The sequence below is a fragment of the Ailuropoda melanoleuca genome, chromosome 9 (genome assembly GCF_002007445.2).
Source record: "Ailuropoda melanoleuca isolate Jingjing chromosome 9, ASM200744v2, whole genome shotgun sequence".
NCBI classification, from domain to species: Eukaryota; Metazoa; Chordata; class Mammalia; order Carnivora; family Ursidae; genus Ailuropoda; species Ailuropoda melanoleuca.
The window spans coordinates 100,822,949-100,841,294 of record NC_048226.1 but is presented as its reverse complement, the minus strand read 5'-3'; the positions used below and the strand labels follow the sequence as shown (position 1 = coordinate 100,841,294).

Here is an 18,346-nt window from a genome sequence, read left to right as displayed (position 1 = left end):
CACATCAAAGGGCATGCCGTCACCCAGTGCCAGACACGCATGGCTCGGAGAGGCAGCCTCACACTCAAAGTAGGACAGGCTGCCTGGCCCTGGGTGTCCTAGGAGAGGGTTTAAATTTGGATGTCTGTAATAGGCTCTCCCTAACACTGTGAACGAGGCGCCAGAGGTGCTCCTCAGGGTTCCTCGGCGTCCTCCACCATGAAGCCTAAAGTAGATTGGCTTCCTGATTAAATTAATGGGTATGTGTTGTCGAACTTTTCTGGTGATTTTGCGTACTTTAGCCTCATTTTTAGTTTCTCACTTGCCAGGTGTCACATTTTTTTTTTTAAGATTTAAAAAAAATTTTTTAAAGATTTTTAAAAAATTTATTTGAGAGCAGAGTGAGAGAGAACAAGTGGAGGGGGGAGAGGCAAAGGGGGAGAGAGAAGCAGTCTCCCCTCTCAGCAGGGAGCCTGACATGGGGCTTGATCCCAGAACCCTGGGATCATGACCTGAGCTGAAGGCAGATGCTTAACCAGCTGAGCCACCAGGTGCCCCAGGTGTCACATTTAAAAGAGTTCTAACATATGGACAAATGTTATAAATCCATTGCTCTAAAACAGTTGGAAAAACTAAACTGTATACTTGCCAGCATTAGTTGGCCTTAGCTTTTTTTCCCCCTAAATGGAGCTGTCTTCACCTTGGAAATAAAAGTAACACCTAGAAACAGGTTTCATTTTTCACAAAGAAATATGCCCGGTCTCATTTTTCATGAAACATACAACCCTTTGGGTTCATCTTTAATTTCCCCATTTGTGACAAATGAGTGTGATAAATTCTTTGCTTTCTACTTGACTCTAAGAAAAGTAGATGCGTTACCTGTTTAACTAACGGTGACGCTGGTCTCACAGTTGGAAAGAGGACATCCCCTGCCCTGGTCTTCCCCCTCATCCTTCCCAGACTTTGGTGGCCAACTGCCTCCTTGAAATCCCCACTAGGAGGCCATGTGCACCTTGCTTGCACCCCACACATCTGAAACAGAACCCACCCCCAGCCTCCCCTTCTCTGTGCATGGAGTCCTCTCACACATGTCCAGTCATTGGGCACTCTTGGCCTGGTGTCCACAGGTCTGAATCTCTTCCCTTCTCACTTCCTCTGCTGCCTACCCTCCCACCACCTCTTCCCTGGGCACCTGCCAGCCTTTTTCCCACCTGCTCTTCCGGTTTTTTCCTCCCCCCCCACCCCGGTATATTCTGCTTACGGTGGAAAAGGGTCACACCTCCCTCTTCTCATACAACAGGGAGTCAGACATGTGGCCCGAACTCTCACCGGACAGGAGAGGCACGTACAGTATTTCTGGAGGAAAGAGTGGTAGGGACTTAATACCCTCTTATTTCATCCTCAGCACCACTGTTTGCAGCAGGATTTAGCGTTCCCGGTTTACAAATAGATAACCTCAGGTGTACAGGTAGTTTAATAATAGCCAGATCCANGTCAAATAAATAAATAAAATCTTAAAAAAAAAAAAAATAATAGCCAGATCCCTCCTGTAGCAACGTGAAGATTCCAGCCCAGAGCTCTCTGTATGAAAACTGTTTTTTAGCATGGAACAGTTGCCCAGAAAGGAAAGTAGGGGAGACAGTGCTCAGGAATGGTGCCTAAAAATTCTGGAGTGTTTCTCTTTACGTGTTCATTGTACTACCCATAGTGGCTGCCCCCAAACCCTTAAAGGCTAAGTCCCTGGGTGTTTAGGAGGCAGCAAGAAAGGGAAGACCCCTCGGGGGACACTTCTCCCTCTTTGATACCCTGTGATCACAGTAGATGATGCAGATCTGAAAAGATAAGGAAGGGAAGTTACAAAGCTAAGCGGTTAGAAAAATAAATGGAAAACCAGGGTTGTATGAATTAACTGGGAGGTAGAACCAGAAAACAGTATGTCCTGGAAGTCGAGAAAGAATTTCAGAAGCATATCGTAGACACAGTAACAAAGAATGGGAACCGAGACCAGTTTTGGATTTAGCAAGTACTGACTAGTAGTCATATTATAGTAAAGGGGGTTGAAATGTTTGGTTATAGGATCAACCATGTAAACTCCATGTGATTTCTGTAGTTTCACTTATAATGCCAGCTAACTTACAATCATGGATAAAGAAGTCATCTCTTTTGTATTTTAAAAAATATTGTCTATTTAGCTTGTAGTTTCCTTGTGTAATTCTGAAAAGGTACCACTGTTCAGTTTTCTCCTTCTTGATCCTTTTATGTCCACCACCTGCCTCCAGACAGTCCCTGAAGGCTGCACAGGCTGTTTGATTTTACTAGAACACGAGGGCCATCTAGTGACCAAAAATCCCGGCACACTGGGTACCAAAGGAAGTAGAAAAAAGATGAGCTAGTCTTTCTGGTCTGTCTTCTTTGCCACAGTGTTTTGAGGCTCGTGATAGTAATGATCAATTCTGTAGCCTAATCTAAAGAAAATCACTGGGACTTCCAACCTTTCCATGCTTTTAGCTTTCTGACTTTAGGCAAATCATCTAATTTCTCGCTTTTCGTTTGCTAACTTTGGTTAGGTGAATGAATCCCTTAATCAAAAAAAGTTTACTTAAAAAAATAGTCAACTTTTAGGATTAATTCAAGGAATTTTTTTTTTTTAAGCTTCCATGGTATATCCCAAACCTTTTCCTTCTCCAGCCAGTCTGCTTTGTCTACAAATACAATGTCACCCGGTGGGAAGTGGTGTTTATAAGGCAAACCCCTTCAAGCAGTGTTTACTCAAACATCACCATCTGCCAAGAGGCACAATTGTAGAATGGTTTTAACAGTGAGGGTTAAAACAGGAAAAAGATGTTCTACTGAAAGCAACTTGTATTGATGTTTTCTACTCATATCTAGAAAATGATTTGTCCCACCCCTTCCCTGACTGTGCTGGTAAATTGGAGCTTTATTTTATTTCCTTCCTTCCTGAATAATATGTGGAAGGATAAATAATTTAAATTGCATTTATGTTCTTGCAAGAATGTCATTATGTTAATTGACTTGGTGGCGTTATTTGTTAATACGCTTCTTTTTATGTTTCAGAAAAGATGTTGGTTTGAAGCGATTTTTTCCTAGGAGTTTACTGGATTCTGTCAAGGTAATTAGAATCTGCTTTATCGTAATCAGATGACCACGTTATGTAAATACCTTCCCGTGGTATGTGGTTTTCTCCCTTACGTGTAAAAGTTACAATGTAAAAAGGCTGATAGTTATTTTGCTCCTGTCAATGGCAAGTAGATTTTTGTAGGCACAGTTTTCTCCCACAAAGCCACGGTTCTACTTGATTACGTGTGATGCTCAGCTAAGTCAAGTCTAAGAAAGTTGCGTGCGCAGTAGCTTTGTCACCTCGGTCTCTATGGTCTCAGGTATGTTGATACACGTACGTGAAGACGCAGCATGTAAACGGATCAGGTGGTAGTGGAATGTTTGTGTGTCTGCACACACACGTGCACGTATGAGTGCATTGTAAAGCTCCCCCTTCTCTGTTTCAACCACGTGGGCACTCCTCCTTGTGAGTAACTGATGCAGAGCATCATCTTCTCTCCCTCCCTGCAGAGGGAACCACAGGGGAGGGACACTCTGGGGCTCTGAGCTGTGGTTTCCGGCCAATCCAGAGCACATGCCAAGACATTCAAGTGTGGAGGGAGGGCATAGGCTTTGGTCAGGATAGAATCCAGCTCATGGGAGCTTTGCCATTTAGGAAACCCATGGTCTCGGTCCTGTTTCTTATTTCTACAATGAAGAAAATAGTATTTTGTAGGGTTGGAGTGAATATTTAACAGATTAATATATGTATGTTACCACAGTATCTGTAGCAATGCGGTTTATATATAAATGGTGGCTGTTACTGCTCTAACTTTTTATCACAGAGGTGGTGATCTGTACCAGATTAGTCACGTGGAAAACCATCCAAGCAGGCTAAAATGCACATTACAAGAGCATGCAGCATGTTGGTCCAGAAAGCCCGTTCTGAAGCCACACTGCCTTGGTGAAAATTCTGACTTCATCACCATGAATTGCATGGGACTTTGGCCAAGTTACTTAATTTTACTATATTTTAGTTTCCACATCTGTAAAGTGGGGATGAAACCACTTTCTAACTCTTGGGCTTCATACAAGGATTAATGAATTCATAAACATAAAGTCTGAGAACAATGAACACCAACAGAACTCACTGGGTGTCACCTAGTATGAAGAGGAGAAGGGGCACCGAGCTTCTTACTCATAATGATAAAATGCCAAGTCTAGCAGTTTTTATTGCATTAATCATTTATTTATTTATTTATTTTTGAGATTTTATTTATTTGAGAGAGAGAGAAAGAGCACAAGCAGCGGGGAGGGTCAGAGGGAGAGAGGCAAGCAGACTCCACCCTGAGCAGGGAGCGCGACTCGGGGGGGCTCGATCCCAGCATGGTGAGATCATGACCTGAGCCGAAGGCAGCCGCTTCACCGTCTGAGCTGCCCAGGCGCCCTCGCATTAATCTTTTCTGCACAAGGGCTTCTTGCCCGTTGTGCTGTTACTGTTTGTTCCTTACATATTGTCGACTGTGTCCCATGGCCTGTTACTGGGTCATAGTGTTGGTACAATTTCCCCAGTGCAGTCGGTGACAAAGGCCGTGTGTGCAGGCCTCTGGGTGCTGCTTGCTCTGGTGTCACGGAGGAGGTAGTAATGGCCTCCCTTCCTCACACAGCTTCTCAGTAATCTAGTGGAAAGCAGATATGGAAGTGTTTGTTTTAAAGTATAAAGTACTCTACGAATGCATTAAACACAGTTAAGAGCAGAGGAGAAGTATACTCCTCTGTAATGTTTCAGGCTCTTTTTCTAGTGTCGCTATCCTGCTCTTTTATTTTCCTTCAAGTTTTCTGATCTACTCGCGAAAGGCTCGAGTGAATCGGTGGGGAGCCAGCTCTTAGTGCACTCCAAGCAGGTGATCAAAGCCAGGCACAGCGATGGGGCGGTGGGGGGGGAGTTCGCAGACCATTGGTGTGGCCGGCAGAGGACAAAGAGCTTTAAGTGAGTTTGGCATGGTGGGAGGGTTTGGAGGAGAAATCCAGGGGGTTCGGAGGTACCTGAGAATGGCGGAGTTGTGTCCTTCCAGGGGGTTATTAGGTGCGGGCTGGCTGTACTTCTGGGGCTGGGAGGACAGAAGACTCGGTTTGATCTGGAGAGTCGTGCTATGGTGCCGAGAGGGCCTAGGAAGATAGATCCTCGACCGGAACGGGTGCCCCTGTGTCTGACTCTGCAGTTTGCTGGCAGGTGGGGCGGGGAGGAGGCATTCACACAAGTAGAAGACACAGTTCTTTACCACATTTACATTTCACCCAATAGAAAAGTGCAGTAGCCAATGTGAAATTGAAAAGCGGGAAAGTTATGTGAAAGTGGCTGCGTCATGTCAGTAGTGTCCTGAGCTGCTCTCAGATATGAGCCCCAGGGCAGCCTCACAGTTCCTGCATTCTCCTCAAAGCTGTGTACAGATAATCAGTTGTTAGAAAAGGTGTGACCGCTGTCGCTCGGGAGCCCCAACGAGTGACATTTAAAAAGGATGCTCATACCCCAAACAAGGAGCTCCCGGGCACAGGTCACAGGTGCCCTGGTGCAGGTGTGGCCCCGGTGACCCGCAGCACCTGACGAGGTCCTCGGAGGGTCGGGCCTGAGCCTCCCCCAGCGCCCCATCCCCACAGCCGGCTGTCCCAGACTGGCTTCCACACGCCCTCGCACAGTCTCCTCAGCGCCCCACGTACAGCCGGGGACTGTCCTCCTCTCTAAGGACCCTGCTCAGAGTCTTAATCTTTACTTTCTCAAATTCGGATTCACAGTTATTTCCTTGTCCGCATTTTGTCTGCCTGCCTCCACTGTATTTTAAGATCCATGGGGGTCCCGATGATGCCTGCTGCATTCTCCACCATGAGTGCCGTGCCTGGCACTCGGTAACGTTAGGTAAATCTCACTCAGGCGACAGAGTGGACAGCTTGAAGAGCAACTGGGAAGATGAGTAGAGTTAGTGGGGAGCCATGTAGGGAGGGGCGCTGTGGAAGGAAGGCCTGCTCAGGAGAGCGGCTCCGAGAGCCCCGCACGCTTGCTGCTGTGCACCTGCCCCCTTCCCTGACTGGACTCGTCCCTCCAGGCCTCTTGCAGGCTGGCCGTCGGATCTGTCCTGATGACTGGCCTCCCTGTCCTGCCACCGCTGCTGACTGCGGCGCCAGGGCAGCCGACTCTGAGGGCGGCTGAGACCTGCAGCAGCTCTCACAGCGGGCTGTGGGCCTGATCATTTGCGGCTTTCAGAGCGTGGGCCTGACGGTAGCAGGGAGGACAGTGGAAGCAGGCAGGGCTTGGGGGGGTAAGGGACGAGCAGTGATCGGGCATGGGCGCTGTGGCTTCCATGGGAGCAGAAAGGGAGGCACCGACCTTGGGGAACTTGAGAAAACTTGCTCTGAACCAAATAAAGAGCGGTTGTGTTTAGAGAAGTTCAGTCACTGCTGATTTTGTTGCAAGCAGGGGAGAATAGAATTTTTAGCTACCGCTTGGTGTAGGTATAGATTCGTTGAGTAGTATAGATTCACCTAAGTTCAGCAGAACTCACTTCCCACCTGCTTTCTAATGTTATTTTGTAAAACAAAGTCTGTTTGGCTTCTTAAATAGCTTAATCCGTAGTTCATTTCCATAGACCAGCATTTCTTTACCTTCTCCATAAAAATCTTCAGCGCTGCACCCATCACCCCCCAAGTCCCGAGCACTGCCCTCAGCCAGTGCCCGTGTGGGGGAACAGGGGCGGTACAGGGTCCTTGCTTCAAAACCAGTGCCGGTGGAACTTCCACTAACAAATCCATATCAGCTTCTTGTTTCATCCCGAGCAGTCCTGTGGAATGGCCAGATCCACTAATGCTTGCTTTCCCCAACATAGCTGTTTCAAAGGCTCACGCTGAAGAGCTGAGAGAGTACCTCGTTGTATTTGATGGAACTAAAGTAAGCTATGGTGGATGACAGAACAGAATAGGGGGTGTATGTGCCTCTATTACTAAGAATAATTTACAAGATATTTTAAGTTTCTGTTTCTTTGATCATAGTAGTGCTGGAGACACATCTTTAAAAGCCCTGTACGAGTAAAACTAACAAGTCAAACCCAACCTGAGGAATGGTCCAGAAATGTCACGAAGCTGTCCCAGTCGGAAGACACAGAGGAGACATGAGTAAATGCAGCGTGAGGCCCTGCAGTAGTGTAAAGTGTGTCAGTGGGCAGCCCAGTGAGTCTGGAGTTAGAGGCTGAGGTTTAGGAGCTAGTCCCAGTGTTCTGCACAAATGTGCTAGTGTCCCGTGAGGTTGGCTGCAGGGGAATGAGGTAGGGGGCATTCAGGGGGCTCTGAGTCCTATCCTTGCAGCTTTTGTGTAAATCTAAAATGAGGTAACAACTAGAATAGCCAAATTTCAATTTGAATATAATTCACAGTAGAAATCTAATTTCAGAAGTGGAAATGCTAAGAGGTCAGTAGTCAACAGTCCTTTGAAGCATCTGTACACTTCCCAAGTAATAGTGGTTTCCTAGAATGCTGTCAGGAGCACTTAGTTTCATTCTCAGAGAAAATAGCCCTCATTCTCATTTCTAAGATTAACAGTCGACTGTTGCAGGCTTAACATTATTATGAAGCACAGAAATGCCTGGCTTAGTGGTCGTTTGCATTCATCAGTTCATGACACCTGCCTGCCAGGAGGCATGGGGGCACCAGGGGGAGTAGATTGATGGATGAACAGATACGAAGCCATAAAAAGAAAGGAAGAAATCTTACCATTTGTGACAACACGGACGGACTTCAGGGTATTATGCCACATGAAATAAGTCAGAAAAGACAAACACTGTGTGATCGTACTTAAATGTAGAGCCTAAAAACAAACCCCAAGGTCATAGATACAGAGAACAAGTTGGTTGCCAGAGGTGGGGGGGGGGTTGTTGAAATGCGTGAAGGTGGTCAAAGATACAGACTCCCAGTTATAAAATCAGTAAGTCACCGGCATGTCATGTACGTGTAACTATAGTTAATAATACTGTAATGCATACCTGAACGTTGCCAAGAGAGTAAGTCTTAAAAGTTCTCATCACCAGAAAATAAAATTGGTAACTATGTAAGGTGATGGATGTTCGCTAGACTTATTGGGGTGGTGGTTTCGCAGCGTGTGTAAATACTGAGTCACTGTATTATGCACCCGAAACTAATACAGTGTGTATGTCAGATATATCTCAGTTAAAGAAACACACTTTGCACACACTGTTAATACATCTGTATTTAGCATTTGATGGGTGGGTGAATGAAAGAATTCAGTTAATGTATTCTCCACCTATTGTTCCTTTATTGCAAATTTTCTTTACCATTATGTTACGTACCCTTTTCATCTGGGAAGCCCTGCAAGTTCGTTGCTGCTAGCAGCATCTGATAAATATTAGGCTAATATAAAGTTACTTCGTTGTTCACAGTGGCTAAGTGGTAGCGATTGCTGATCATCCAACCTCATGCTGAAGAAGTATCACATTCTGCGTGGTTTTCTCTCTGTCCAGGGATTGGTTTCAAACTGAACAGCATTCATAGATAGACTCCTTGTTTCCTAATCCAGGCCAACACAAAGCGAGGGTTGAAACTATAATTAGGGACAGGATGCGCACCAGTCTTGCTTGCTCCAGCCGGTTCTGGAAGCGTATTGATTAATGGGGGCGTAGTCCAGGAGGTTAGATCCTGTGGAGTTGTTTCCTTGCTGAGACAGTAGGAAACAGCCGGTGCTGTCTACAAGATCCTTTTCATAAAAACCTATCTGGGGCCCCTCTCAGACCGCAGGATTTTCTAGTTCTTGTCTGGCTTTGGACACCGGAGGCTTGGAGCAGCATGGAAGTCCAGACTGAGAAAAAGTGTGGGCACTCCCTCCTGACCAGGTGCCACAGCAGTTGGCAGGTGTCAGGGTTGTTTCTGTGAGCACAGGGAACTAGTCCTGAATGGATCCTGGGGCCACTGTCATCTAAGACATCTGCTTCTTAGCGTGGTGCCGGGCCGCCTACAAGGGCAGCCTGCAGGGGGCTGGTCCGCGGGCCTGGCTGCCTGAGACAGACACGGGAAACTGTGCTTTGGACCCTCTGTCTGTCAACATATTCATAGTTGCCACGTGCCCCAGAGCACGGGGCTGATGGCTTCTATCCCCTCACAGAAGTTGCGCACTCCTTGGTGTTCCTAGATCCTCAGGACACACCATTGCCTGAGGGAAAGGTCAGAAGGTAGAGTCGTGGGCGCGGGAAGAGCACTGAAGGGGAGGAGGGTGGAGGAGCAGGGCCCGGCCTCGCATTTCACCTCAAGTGGTCCTGCTGCTGGCGGTCGGTGGGGGGACAGAGCACTGAAGGGGGGCAGGGTGGGGAGCAGTCGTGTCACGGGATCAGTGCGACAGTGAGGAGCCACAGGGGACAAGGGGGTGCTACACTGTGTTTTTACACACATGCACATATTTACCTGTTACGTGTGAGTTGTTTTTTTTATAACCAGCTTTGTAATGTTAAAAAAAAAACCCTGGAAAGCAGGAGGTCTGCACACTAACATCACCGAGTTTGCTGTAATAAAGAACCAACCCCATGGGCTCATGAGCACACTTGTTCCCTCCCTCATAATTTCACCAGCTGTCTTCTACCAAAACTTTTGGCTGCAATTTTTGGTGCTACATGGAAGGTGAAGGATAATAGGGTGGGACAGTGTCCTTTCTTTGTTCTTGAACCTGCCCGACCTTTAAGATACTTGTTAGGCAACCAGTGTGTGCTGCGTGCCGTGTGCTGGCCGGGCTCCTACCCTAACTGCGGCTTGTTGAAATGCCGGGGGGCTGCAGGGCCCGCACCCCCAATGCTCTGGTCACTCAGCCAGCTTCAGCCCCCAAGCTGACGGCCTCCAGGAGGGGGAGAGATGCTCTCACTGGGACCACAGACGCTGGCGCTAGGCTGGTCGGGCTGTGGTCGTGGCTCTGCCATGCAGCTCTGAGATTTGGGGTCTTTGTTGTCTCTGTGCCTCCATTTCCTCATTTGTAAGCTGGGGGTGATAGAAGAACTTCTCTCTGAGGGCGCCGCAGAGGTAGAGGGAGGCTGGAGACGAGAGGGCAGCTGTGCCCTCCGTGAGCCTCCCTAAGTGGCCCGTGACGACACGGCCCTGGACTTGGCTGCTGCTCTCTGAGGCTGAATCTCTCATCCACCACGCTCTTCCTCCTGACCCTGTGGCCTCGAGGCATCTCACGCCCAGTATCCCACTTGCATAGTTAGATGATTCAGTTTCCTAAGTACCCAAGGGTTGATGCTGCAGAGTGAGGTGATCAGTTCATGTTTTAAAAGAGCACCTGGCACAGTGTGTCAGGTAAGTAGATGGTACCCCTGGGGGCTGTCACAGAGGTCCGGCAGGAGTGGGGCTCTTGTGGTGGAAAGCACTAGAGAACACCATATGCATTTTGGAGAAGCACTAGCAGGACTTGGGGGTATAGTGGGTTTGAGGGGTTAGGGAAAAGAGGGGTCGGGGCTGCCACCTGGGTTTCTACCTTTAAGCATCTGGGAGATGGGCCAAGATGGGGGTGCTGAACCTGGAGTGCAATCACGAGTTCTCTCCGTGGCCTGTCCGCTTTCAGATGTGTGGGAAGCCCAGTGGAAACCTCAGNCCTCAGGTGGGTGGGGGGGTGGGTGGGTGGATGTGTGTGAGTCTGACGCTCAAGACGAGACTCGAGCTGCTCGGCTTGAAGGAGAGCCTCTGTCTCCACCACTTCAGAGAGAAACTTTTGGGAGACACGTTTTTGAAAGCATTGCACGAATGAGCAGGTTTAAGTGTAGAGTATTGTCAGTTTCTAAACAAGTGGCTGGTTGGGAATTGGCCACAAGGCAGAGAATTGGCTTCTTTTCTGGACCTCTTTGACGTGGTTTGAATCACAGCATGTCATTACTCATCTGCTCTGAGTGCAGTATTCCTCTTAGAGGCACGAGTGACTACATCAACTTTTTATTAGTCTTAATAGAAATGATTGGTCCCTGTGTTCTAGTCCCCATGCTCCTTGGACAGCCACCCTTTGCAGCCGCTACCATATTCTAGTTTATGGTGTCCTGCCTTGTAGGAAGAGTTGGAGGGCGTTCTGGGGCTTTCTGTGCACTGGTTTTCTCCTTTGGTGGGCACGTGAGCAGCTGGCGGCAGTATTCCCTGCCTCAGACCATTGAAATCAAAGAAATCAGAGCTGTCTTCCCACTTACATGCTAGAGAGTGAAGTGTCCTCAGTTACGGGACGGACCAGATTTTATTTCCATTTTGTCTGTTTCCGTGTGTTTAGGGTATTGTGCTCTTACTCAGGTCTCCGTGGCCAGTCTACACGCTCCTGATGGAGAGCTGGACTATTAGGCCACAAGAATGTTTGCAAAGCCTGAAGTCAGAACAACTATTGCATACCATCTCAGCCTGTGATAGGAGTGGCCTTTTCAGTCCCTTGGCTCATGGCCAGTGCTTAGATGGGCATTCCCCAAATATGTTTCCCAGACTGATTTACAGCATCCAAGGCTAACCGTGCATTTACTGCGTGAACATCTGCTGGTGAAACCTTGCTCACCTTGAGCCTGTTTTACTTCTCTTCAGTTTAAACTGTGTGATCTGCAACTGTAATTAATCCTCGTCAGAATACCTGCAGTTCCACACTGTCCTACGTACCTGTCAGAGCCCCAGCCCTGGTTAAAACCAGCTCTTGGCCTTCTGACCTGGCCGCGGCCCCCTCTTCTTTCCCACCTCCACTTGGTTGATGGGAGCCAGCTGTGAATCCGTCAGCTGGTGCACTCTGACAGTGCTGTCCCCAGCCCTGTCCTCTCCTGAGCTGCAGATCTGTGTGCCACTGTCTGCCTGATGGTTCAGGTCCAAAGCCATAAGGGTCGCACCCACGTCCAGAGTCGGTGTGACTTTATTTTCACCAAGTCTGCCCCTTCTGTTTACCCCTCTGTTCCATCCAGAAACCTTGTCCTGCCTAGGTGCTTGTTTTCCTGCCATCCCTCATACAGTCATCCGAGTGTCCCAAAGTTGCCTGGCTCTGTCCTTCGACACCAGCTTAGGGTCTGTGCCAGTAGTGTTTCTCAGGTGGCCTGTTTCAGGTACCTGGCCGGTCTTTTTGCTTCTCACACCCTCCTCTGCACCTTCTGTGCGAGAGCAGCATGAGCCTTTAAAATGAAGGTCATGTACCATAGGTATGTCGCAGCACGTCCCTTGGCTCTTTGAACCCTGTCCTCTGGCTACCCCGGCCTCTCGCACTGTCTTCTTCATCCCCAGTAACTGCAGGCTGCTGAGACTTTGTCCCACTCTTTGACCAGAGCTCGTACCTGTCAGCTCACTCTCTGCAGTATCCCAGACCCAGTAATCCCTTGGCCACACGGGGGCCTTCAAGCCACTGCAGGTGGGCTGTCACCTCCGTGTGCCACTCCCTGGTGGGCCACCTCCTAGCTGTCTGAGCAGCCACAGCTCCCTGACCTGCTAAGATCAGCATGCTCTGTAGGGTGCGGCCCTTCACATCCTCTCCGCCCCCTGCCCCCAGCCTTCTCCAGTTTGCTGACTCTGATTCCCGTCTGAGTGTACCTCACTCTGAGCTCCCAGCTGGGCCCCTGGTCTCCTCCAAGACCTTCACTGGCCAGCCTGCTTCCCCACAGGCCTACCATTTCAGTTCGTGGTAACTCTTCCCTCTCGGTGCATCTTGTTGGTGCTGTTGTTCAGAATCAATCCACTGCTTCTCACCCCTTTCTGTTTCTGTACTTGTGGAGACTCCGCCCACCTCTTGCCTAGATTACTTCAGTAGCCTCCTGCTTGGTCTGTCCGGCTTCCTTCATACCATTCACAGCACGGTAGCCAGTGTTCCTCTTGGCATCTGCGTCGGATCACATCACTCTACGCAAGGCGCCCAAGGACTTTGTCTCTTCCCAGGGTGAAAGCCGAGTGCTTACTGTGGCTGGCTTCCCCCAGCCCTCTTCCTCAGACCTTGTCCTGCATCCTTTGCCCGCTGGCCTCCCCCCGCTGCTGCTGACACACCATGGACTATGGGCTTGCTGCCCGGGCGCCCTTTCCTCCACCATCCTGACGCTCATGGTGCATCAGTAGAACACCCAAACGCGCAGAAAAGGTCTGGAAGATCACCTGTGATCCCACTACACAGAAGAAGGCATAGCTGTTCGTCTCCTTCTCTGTGTGTGGATACGTGTGTGCCCCTGTGCTCACATGTACCTGTGTGAGTCCCGTCAGCGGTGCTCTCGTTTGAAAGGCATCTGTACTGCACATACAGATTGTTTCACCAGACTCTTTCACTGAACACCGTGATCGGGATTTCCACGTCAGTAAATTAGTTCCACACAACAGTCTTGAGGGCTGCGTGCGATGTAGGCGGACACGTTACGATGCGTGTGACCCAGCTGCTACTATAAATAGTTCTGCACTGAACCTCCTTGTTGCTCAGGCCTTGTGGAGTTCTTTAATCATTTCTAAAGACGAATGTCTTGGAATTTAATTTCTGGTTTCAGAATTGTACTTTCTTTAAACTATTTTCATTTGTGCTGCCAAATTGCCATTCAAAAAGGTTGTATCGACTTGCCCTCCTAACAGTAGGATATGTGAGTGTCTTCGTATCTAAGTTTTTGCCAGCTCCCCGTCATGTGCATAGACAGTATGTGTTTTTATTTTATTTTTTATGTTTAATTTTTTAGATAGTATGTATTTTTTAATACCTAACTTTTTATCACATGTTCTAATAAGCAAATTATTGCCTTATAAATTTTTATTTAAGAAGTAAAGCTTGGAATCACTGAACTGTGTACTTAAAAAGGGTTAGGATGCTATGTGTTATACTATGTGCATTTTATTACAGCTACTTAAAAAAGGAAATAGGCTTTGACAAATAATGGCATTTCATAGTAATGTGAACATAGGTGGGGGCGAGTGGTGGGAGGGAAAGATAGCTTCTTTGACGTTTGCTGTTGTTACTGTGTGTTGTTGACTCTAAAATGACTTTTGTGATTTTATTATGCAGGCCAAAACACTAAGAAAGCTGATCCAACAGACATTTAGACAGTTTGCCAACCTTAATAGAGAAGAAAGTATTTTGAAGTTCTTTGAGATCCTCTCTCCAGTGTACAGATTTGATAAAGAATGCTTCAAGTGTGCTCTGGGTGTAAGTATGGGGACATGGGAAAGGTGGACTGGGTTTCATTTCTCTTGCTTTTTCTTATTCATGTATGTCTAAATTTCCGATTGAAATTTGATTGGTCACATTTTTAACAACATGAAAATATTTGTCATTTTACAGTGGGGGAAAATGGAAAAAGAAAATGTATCAGTGTGAGGATGAACTCATCCTTTTTTAAAAGCATGCCTGTGTTGATAATTAGATTTGTTTATTCTAGCCCAGTGATTCATTGATTAACTGTTCTCTCTGGGCTAGTTTACCTGTTCAAATAATCTTTCCAAAGAAACCATTAGCTTCAGACCCACCAGATCCTGGATCAGTGAAGTTACAGATATTTTGTAGTACTTGCTTGGATAGATGAATCGCAAGCTAAGCCAGCCCCCCCCGCCCCTGCCTCCACCACCACCTTGGTCCTTTAATGTGTCCATGTTTTCATCTAAAATATTTCTTTTTTCTTCTGGGACCTTTGTCATTACCTGTTTTACCCTTCAAAAGTCAAGCTGGATTATTTCGGTGGAACTGGCAATTGGCCCAGAAGAAGGAATCAGTTACCTCACGGACAAGGGCTGCAACGTAAGTGTGCTTTGGTGACATCTCGGGACTGCCTTGCACTGACACTCCTCACACCAGACCTTATTGCAGACAAAGATGAATCCTGCCCCTTCCCAGTCTCTAGCCCCCACCCTGAGAGGGGCCGCCTTCCTGAGTTCTGCATCACTGATGAGCTCTTTAGTAAATGCTGCGGGGTCAGCTGGGCATTCACAGAGAAAAAGCAGGGTTTCTGTTCCCTGTCACACACCGTAACAAAACCCATTCCGGATGGAGTATTGAGCTACACGTGAAAGACAAATGATAGAAGTCGTAGAGGAGAACATAGGGGAATATCTCTGTAAATTTGGGGTAGGCAGAGATTCCTTAAACAGGACTTAAAACGTGCTAACTCTGAAAGACAATTCTGATAAATTAGAGTACATTGTAATCAAAAGACAGTAGAAAGGCAAGCCAGATATTTGCATTAGTATTTTTGGCAGTAGACTCCTAAGCCGGGAGAAAGACTGGTAGCAGATCATTAAGTAAAGGGCCAGCCACCCAAGAGGGTTTCCAAATAGTCTAGAGATAAATGAGCAGGTGCTGAGCCTTGGGGTCAGCAGATAGGCGCACTGTGGTGCTACTGCATGTCTGCTAGGACGGCTAAAATGAGAAGGAGCTGGAATACCAAATGTTGACAAGAGTGTGGCCCCGCGGGAGCTTTTCTACGCTGATGGCAAGAGCAGCCTTCGGAGTGGCCTCTTCAGGACGGTCCGTGGTGTTATCTATTTTCACCACTTACGGGTTGTTGTGGTCGTAGCCTTTAGGTTTCATTTGTGGTGTCCTATATTTTCTTGCAATGTTGTCTCTGTCCTTTTCACATGTGCGTCTTTAACCCACCTGGAATCCACCTAGAGTCCTCAGGTGAGGTCACAGGTGGAGCCCTGAATGTGGTCAAGAGCGGCAGGCTCTGGAGGACGTGGCCACAGTTTCCACCTTGACTCACGCTCCATGCTGGCCTTTGACTTTGGGCCCGTCCCTCCACAGTTGGCCTGTGTTTCCTTGCTGGTAAAATGGCCGTAATAATTTCAACCACCTAATGGGGTTGGGAAGATAATTACATAATGAACTCAGTCATGGCCTCACACAAAGGACTCACGCAGCGATTTGGGGGTCACCACTGTTACGTCATTGCTGTTGTCAGCAGGGTGCATCAGTCATGTAATCTTTTACCGCCTGCGGTGCACCTCGGGGTCTTCTGTTCGGGGACCCTGCCCAGTTGTCTCTTTCTGCATCTGCTCCATACAGCACAAAAAAATCGTGTCTTTTCTTTTTAGTATATGAACTGCCGAAGTGAGCACAATCTGGACTTTTGTTTTTTGTATTGAGTTTATAAGGACGTCAAAGGATATTAAAAAGTATACTGATTTATTTCGTCAGGTGAATTAGGGTCTTTTTATGATTTTACGTCCTGAAATATTTGAAGCCAGAATGGGAATTGCATGTTTTTCAGGTGAGGTAGCCTGGGTCTGCATGGCCCCTGCTGCCCCTCAGCGACAGGTGTGCCAGCGCCCCTCCCGCCCTTCCCACAGCTGTACTGCTGCTCAGGGTGTCCACTTCTTGTCTCCCGTGGTAACCTGTGTTCTGTAAGCATGTCCTCTGCCTCCCGCGTTTTCAGGTTGTCACCATGGAGCTGTATCTCGGGGGTTCTCTTGTCATCTTTCTGGTGACTTCAGTCCTGCACCTGGTGTCACGCCCCCATGCGTCTGTGGGGGTTTGGCTCTCACAGACTTGAGGATGGCTTGTCTGTTGTAGTGGCCCTTCACAGGCAGGCTCAGAAATCAGGGTCATGGCGTTGCTGTTCCTTTTCCTTCATGTCGGCATTGATCTTGGCAGACCCCCTTTCCCAATCTTGTTTGCTTGTTTTTAGCCTTTCTTCTGTTGTTCCCTTTGGGTGTTTCTTTCCAGTATATTCTCATTTACTTTGGAGGCCGTTCAACTTTTAATGTCTTATCAGTGTTGGTAGATGCTGTTCTCCTTTTGCTGTATTTCTGTACAGCTTCAAGTTTTATTTCTTTCATCATAGCATTATTTGGGAGGATGTTAAATTTCAAGTAGCTCTGAGGGTTTGGGTCTCACTGTTATCGTTTCTAATGTTACTGGCCAATGAGCAGAGAACAGGTTTTTTACATGTGAACTGTTGTGAATGTGTCCCGGTCTTCTTTATAAACAAGCATATGGTTGATTTTTATCAATGTTCTAGGGGGAAAAATGTCTATTTTCTCTGAGACTATGAGGATCTCTGTCCTCTGAAAAAGTTGCTGGTTGTATAAAGTAGACGGAAACTAGGATGGGGGCGGTCAGGGTAGAGCTCCGGAAGTCCCTATAAAATCCGCCCTGCTTGCATTTCTGCCTACCTCTCCCGCCCTCCCGTCCTGTGCCTTCCATGGGTGAACGTCATGCTTCTGGTAAGACCACCCCTGGCTGTGTAGTGACCCCCATGTCTCTTCTGCTCTCTTTCCTGCACCAGTAGATGCTTCCAATCTACTGGGCCATTCCCTTTAGCATAGAAAAATGTCATCCTAAAAATGTTGTCCCTCAAACCCAGCCCACGTTTCCTCTCTCCTTTATCGCAAAAGTTCTTGGCACGTGGCCATTGAGCACCTGGTGACGCGTGGCTGCTCCAAGCCGAGCGGGTCTAAGTGCACTGCCTGGGTTCCTCCCATTCTCTCTTCCGCCCCTGCCGGCACCGCGGCACCCGCCCAGCCTCCGCCGGGGGGATGGTGACCCTCATGCAGTGGGGCCCACTTGGTACTTCTGAGTCCTTATCTACTTCACCTGATTGCTGGGTCGTCTTATTCACCAGCACTGCTCAATACAAGTATGATGCAAGCTGTCTATGGACTTCTCAGTGTTGTAGTAACCACATTAAAAGGTAAAAATGAATTTTAATAATATATCTTATGTATCCCAGTATATCCAAGATAGCATCATTTCAAGGTATCATCCATATAAAAGTTATGGAGATATTTTATGTTGCTTTTATTATAGTGAGTCTTTGAAATTGCAGGCACTCTGCATTTCCATCATACCTCCGTTTGGACCAGCCACGAACCACCAGGTGCTCCGTAGCTACACGTGGCTTCCTGCTGGCGCCTCTGCACACACTTTCCCTCTCTTTGGGCCCATGAGGACTACTTTTGTGCCTTATCTGGAGTGTTGCATTGGCAAGTTTGCATGTGTATTTGTGTAGCTGCTTGGTGCTGGGCGGTGAGCTGGAAGCCAGGGCCCAGCGCAGAGTGAAATCCACATGGCTGGCTTCATGGGGCCCAAGGCCCACTCTTCGTTCTCAGTGAGACTTGTTCTGAGGCCTCACCATTTCCTCCTGCCCCTCCCCAAAGTAGATATAGTTTTAGACAGTATCCTCAGTTGCTTTGTTGTGGTCCTTATCACAGTTGTGATTATATGCTTCCTTGTGTGATTGTTTATGTCTGGATTTACGTCATCCTTGTTCACTGCTGTATTCCTGGTACTTAGAACAGAGCCCAGCTCCTCATAAGTTCTCGGAGTCATTCATTCACTTCCTCAGGTACTAGGCACGGCCCTCCTTCCTTGCAA

General features: G+C 47.8%; 1 protein-coding gene across 5 annotated transcripts in view; it reads left to right on the top strand.

Annotated features, from left to right (window-relative positions):
* PTK2 (protein tyrosine kinase 2) overlaps positions 1–18,346 on the top strand; it is a 159,294-nt gene that overhangs the window by 37,343 nt on the left and 103,605 nt on the right. For all 5 annotated transcript variants that reach the window (XM_034668666.1, XM_034668665.1, XM_034668664.1 and 2 more), the window contains exons 5-7: positions 3,055–3,109; positions 14,045–14,185; positions 14,696–14,773. In XM_034668666.1, the coding sequence (XP_034524557.1) occupies positions 3,055–3,109; positions 14,045–14,185; positions 14,696–14,773 (274 nt within the window). The remainder of the gene's footprint in view (positions 1–3,054; positions 3,110–14,044; positions 14,186–14,695; positions 14,774–18,346) is intronic.